Raw genomic sequence first — 5,571 nt, 5'->3', positions numbered from 1 at the left:
CCTAAAAATTTTCCGCTTGTTATTGCTCTACAGAATCGCCTAGTCAGAGCTCACTTCGTAATTACGTCATCGCTGAAAAGCCAATTTTCTGTAAATTGAAAGGTGGCATCACTATAATGACTTTGCTTTAAAAACTATCCCTCTCACATAATCTGACTCAATCTGTAACGCAGACGCCGGGTCAAACCCCAAACCCGAAATCTTAAAGTCAATGCTTACATCGAGGGTCTTACTCAAAATCAATAGTGAGCAGCTCCAGTACCCTACACACAGTAGCATTGCGCCCCATTCGGTTATAAAATAACACATATGTCGTTTGCTAGATAGCGTAGAGGCAGTTTCCCATCACAATTGGCGTTTAGGTCGACAACGTACATATATTCATTATAACTCCTATTAAATAATATATGAAACAACTGAAAATATCGTGGCCAGGAGACACCGTCAGACAACATTATTCGTCGTTGGGAGTCGATTTTTTTGACCATAGAACAGCAGAGATTCAAGATCTTTCACAACAATAAATAAATACACTTTAAGGAACTATTTGAAGTGGTCAGAGAATGTATTGTCTCCAAAACGCAAGAGTTATAGTATGTTTTTTAGTGTCAATTTCGGGATCATTACTATTTATCTGTATGTCTTGAATTCAAAATGGAAAAGCTGCCCCTGAATCTGATTTTGGGAAGCACATTTTTGTGAGCAACCGTAATTTTCAAGAAAAACGGAATGTCGATGAATATTGGCGCAATATGACTTCGCTTGAGTCGTTAGAAAGATCTGGACGGTTATTGGTTTCAAAAAGTCGGTGGTCACCAAGATATCCAGATTTCAGTTCCCCTGGCCCCTCAAATCAATTAGTAATGTATAAAATATGAAAAGCTGTTGTTTTTTTTTTCAATATTTTTAGTGTTCGCTTGACGATTTGTACTTGCAAACTCTATAATATTTATTCAATTTTGGCATATCTACTTGTTGACTGAACACAGATACAGTGAACCTCAATCAGTTATCTGCACAAATGCCTTCACAGTAAGGACCCATTCATTGTATGCAGCGAAGCCTAACTGTACCATATAATCGCCCTTGGGATATGGCAGCAACATCAACACTTCCTCCGGCATAACGAAGTTTTTCAAGATGATATCATGCTACAAAAAAATCCGTACATTATCTGATTTAATAAAAATATTTACAGTCAACAAACATCGTATGGACAGGTGTGATTCAAATTACTATTCTGCTCCAAATATTTGAAGAATATAGTCATGACCGGTTGACGTTGCGGATTGCGTTTCAGCTCACAAAAGTCCATGGTGAATTTGTAGATAAACGGGGTGTAGCCGTTGGTCTTGCGAAACAGTTCAGCTTTTACCTAAAAAGTATGGATATATGGTAATGTCAAAACAATTAACACGTTCTTGACGTATAACTTGTACGAACCGTTATATTGTCAATTGATCTTGACAATTTGCCGATAATATTCATTTCATTGTGTCCCCGTTTTTGTAGCTTTATTTGGCATTGTTCGAAACGGAAAAGAGTTTTGTTGAATGAATGACATTGTAGATTTTTGAAAGCAATACGAGTACCCTGTACAAACGGAGTTTTCAATCTATATTTTGACCACAGTCCACCGCAGCAAAATATCATTAAAATATACCAACGAACTACTTTAGAGTACATTTTTATTACGACTGACAGATTAAAAGGCCCTTTAGATCTTGTTTATATTAAACATTTAATTGTTTTGAGATCAAATTATTCGATAAATACGCCATTACTGTTTTCGGTATTTCATTTAATGTCCAATTATTTAATGAGTATGCATGAATGAATTATTAAAGTTGAAAAGTTTAGACAATAGCCGAAATTAGTTAAAGCAACATGCTACATGCTACTAAAAATTGCATGTAAGAGGAAGCATTTCGCAATTTCTTCCAAATGACGGGTGATCCAAGCAGAGGTCCTTTTTTCAATACCTATTTTTTGAAAAATCACGCGTGAGTCATGTCAAGCTGTTATGCTATTTTTCTTCAGTATTGTTTAGCATTTCATTTTACTCGTAGAAAGACTTACGCCTAAAAATCGTTTAACTTTACTACGAAAATTCACGTTCTGTAAAGAAGGTGTTTCACTCGCTTCGCTCAACTTATGGTACTGAGCGTACTATTCGCAACACCACCAATCGCAGCAGAGTCGATTCGGCGCCGTTGGCAGCAAATCGGTCTGACGTATGGAACGACTTGACGCATTTTTCGTCAATATCTTAAATTGAAATCGTACAAAATATAGTTTGTGCAAGAACCGAAGCCGTTTGACCTTCTTAAGTGACATCGCTTCGCTCTATGGGCTCTTGAAAAATTCCAAGAAGATCCGATGTTTTCGAGCCCAATTTTGTTCAGTAAGAGGCCCATTTATGTAATTTATGGGCCTCATAGGGTATGTAAACGAGCAAAATTGCATTTGGTGTGGTATAACTGCAATGGCAAATAACCATTAAAATGTTTAATGGAGTCAACATAAATTATATGTGGGTATTCGATGAGGTATTTCAAAGTGCTTGTACTATTCTTTAAAACCAAGTTAATCTGTATTTCATAATTCCCTATAGGAGATTTTTTCGTTTGGCGAAAAGATGCTCATGATAGATTGAAATAGAGAAATTCTAATTAATTTAAGAAATCATTTATTTATGACATTTTCCGTCGACAAAATTTAGTTTTTTGGAGCCAAAACAAATCCGAGTTTTAGTATTTTTTTTGATTACACGTCTAACCATAAATATATAATGCATCCATCTAGCGGAGTAAATTTTACAAATACATTTGTCCTTCTCCTGCCTACATATGTAACTGGTTTTTCAATAGGAACGCCACAAAAGGAGAGCGATAGGGACAGCAAACGACGCCATATTTTTTTCCGCTCTTTTGACATTTCACTTCAGTAAGGGTTGCCATTCTATCATGGAAAGATATACGATCCAACAAGAAGTCGAAATTATTAAAATTTACTATCAAAATTCGGAGCCTCAACTTACAGAGCGCTACTGTCAGATCAACAATTGAATGTCTCGTGGAAAAATATGAATCCACAGGCACAGCACATCAGAGTCGTATTATGTTCGTGAATTGAGCTAAGCAACAATTGAAAATGATCCGGATTTTCACCGAAAATCATCTTCAGCGATGAGGCTCCTTTCGAGCTCTATGGCTACGTCAATAAGAAAAATATGCCTTATTGTTCAGGCAGCAATCCACATGTACTCCATGACATCACTGCATCCCGAAAATTTACGGTTTGGTGCGGTTTCTGGCTGACGGCGTCATTGGGCTGTACTTCTTCCGCGATAATCAAGATCGGCACTTTCCTGTAAATTTGAATCGCTACCGTTCAATGATAACCGAATATTTTTGAACCCGAATTGGATGATATGGACTTAATCAATATGTGGTTCCAAGAGGACGACACCAAAAAAACCACAGCGAATGTCACAATCGATTTATTGAAAGGCAAGTTTGGTGAAAGGGTTACATCACGAAATGGCCCAGTCAATTGGCCGCCTCGGTCGTGCGATTTGACGCCGTTAGACTATTTCCTGTGGGACTACGTCAAGTCTATGGTCTATGCCAACAAGCCAGCGACGATTGATGAACTTCGTACGAATATCGAAAATGAAAATGCAACAGTATTGTCCGATTTATGCTTGAAACCATCGAAAATTGGTTCAGCGTCTTGTAGCGCTCTTATTGAAAAGCCGGTATATCTCCATTAGCCAAATATAAATATCAACACGATATTCAAAGGCAAAATGTTCTGAAAGATGAAATTTCGAGAATGATAAAAAAGGGAGCAAAGACGGGAAAAATTAAAATCCATATGTCCAACAACGTGGAATCACGAAGCAGTAGCAGCCTATACGAAATATATATACATATATGTATATAACTTCCTATTATTGAATCATTGGAGATTATAAAAACGTGCAAAGATATGACACTGCACAAAAGGTTTATCCACTATTGACAGCAATACAGATTTTCAAATTTTCAAAATTGCCTACCACATAATGGAATAAATCAATTTTATCATTTTCCTCTGAGTCGGGAATTGCAGACTAAGAATCAAGCTCTAAGACTCCACAATTTGCGCCAACTACTAGTGGGATAAGCCTCAACATCCATATAAATCTTGGAAAATACCCGTGAAAAAGATGACTGACACACACCACCTTCTGTCATTTTAAAACTGCTTTGACGGTCGAAAAGGAACTGCCTTTAAGCCGCTATGTATAAACTGACATTGAGCAATACTAAAGCTCCGTCAGGATCGGAAAGGAGCACTGAGCCGTTCGATACTAGACGAGTTTTCAGATATCGCGACGCCTTATCGTGCGACTTTTTCCATCTATCAAGAAGGCAGAGTCTTTTGTAAGAGTGTACAGCTGCTGGCGTACGTAGATGATATTGATATCATTTGCCTCAACTACTATTAACAATCATAACTTTGAAATGTAGATAATTTCGTCTATCTGGGAACCAGAATTAACACCAACAACAGTGTCAAAATGAAAACCCAACGAAGAATAACTCTTGGACTGAGTAGGCAATTGAGAAACAGACCAAACGACGAACAGACCAAACTCTATAAGTCACTCATGGTTTCCCTCCCGCTATATGAGCAGAGGCATAGACGACGACAACATCTGATGATGCGACGTTACGGGTTTTCGAGAGAAAGGTTGTACGGAAGATTTATGGTCCTTTGCGCATTATCAATGGCAAATAACGCATTCGATGAACATATTCGATTAACTGAAAGTGCATATTAAATTTCTCGTCGCAACCGTACCAGCAAAAACCGAATAATTCCAAACACATAACATAAAATACTTGAAATTGTGATGGCTAACAGTAAAGTGAAATTGAAAAGGTTATATCCTTGTATGCAAGGGCAATATAATAAATATTTATTTATCAAATGCAATGAGAACGACTTTCTGCGTTAATTATGTGAATTGATTACAAATAGGTATGGATCCATTATTATATACATACTAGTTGACCCCGCAGCCGTTGTCCTGCGTGAAATTATATGTTTTGAAATGAAAAAAGTTGAAATTTTCGATTTTTCTACATTTTTTTAAATGTAGCGCAGCTTAATAAACATAATTTTTTGATTTCTGTTCTGGTGCGTAAATATACAGAGAAGATGGGTTTCCAACTCGTCAACACGCCACATACATATATCTGGCCGTGTGAAAAACATAGCATTTCCCGATTTCCTTGTGTCCTGTTGATTGTTAACGCAAAGGCAATTTTCCCTGGAAATTGAATACGTTTGAACTGAAATGGCTGTCCCTTGTATTCCATAACTGCGTCATAATTAGTCGGGTTCCATTACATAGTTTCGGCGCATGAAGATTGTGAAACATAATAATGACAGATCAAACCTTGAGACGCAAATGATGCTGGAGCATAAAGCCTTCTCCAAAGAATTTGGAAAATTCCACTGGATAATTTGCGGTTTCGTCTTCCTTGTCAAAACGATCGATCGATTTATATGAACGCA

At 37.2% G+C, this 5,571-nt stretch overlaps 1 protein-coding gene across 1 annotated transcript; it reads right to left on the bottom strand.

The window, feature by feature from the left end:
• Positions 1 to 1,001: 1,001 nt before the first annotated feature.
• Positions 1,002 to 1,488, bottom strand: LOC126766860 (uncharacterized). Its single transcript, XM_050484549.1, has 3 exons — positions 1,444 to 1,488; positions 1,208 to 1,375; positions 1,002 to 1,151 (listed from the first exon to the last, which is right to left on the bottom strand). Exons 1-3 carry the CDS (start codon positions 1,486 to 1,488, stop codon positions 1,002 to 1,004), a joined length of 363 nt encoding a protein of 120 aa, XP_050340506.1.
• Positions 1,489 to 5,571: the final 4,083 nt, after the last annotated feature.

This window comes from Bactrocera neohumeralis, unplaced genomic scaffold, assembly GCF_024586455.1.
Source record: "Bactrocera neohumeralis isolate Rockhampton unplaced genomic scaffold, APGP_CSIRO_Bneo_wtdbg2-racon-allhic-juicebox.fasta_v2 ctg2707, whole genome shotgun sequence".
Classification (NCBI taxonomy): Eukaryota; Metazoa; Arthropoda; class Insecta; order Diptera; family Tephritidae; genus Bactrocera; species Bactrocera neohumeralis.
The sequence above is the reverse complement of the archived record's forward strand: the minus strand, read 5'-3'. Positions and strand labels throughout refer to the sequence as shown.

Coding starts and splice junctions, on each gene's coding strand:
- LOC126766860 (XM_050484549.1), bottom strand. CDS start 1,488: ATGAATATTATCGGCAAATTGTCAAGATCAATTGACAATATAACG. Junction 1,376..1,443: donor GATCAATTGACAATATAACG/GTTCGTACAAGT, acceptor CATACTTTTTAG/GTAAAAGCTGAACTGTTTCG. Junction 1,152..1,207: donor ATCACACCTGTCCATACGAT/GTTTGTTGACTG, acceptor ATTTTTTTGTAG/CATGATATCATCTTGAAAAA.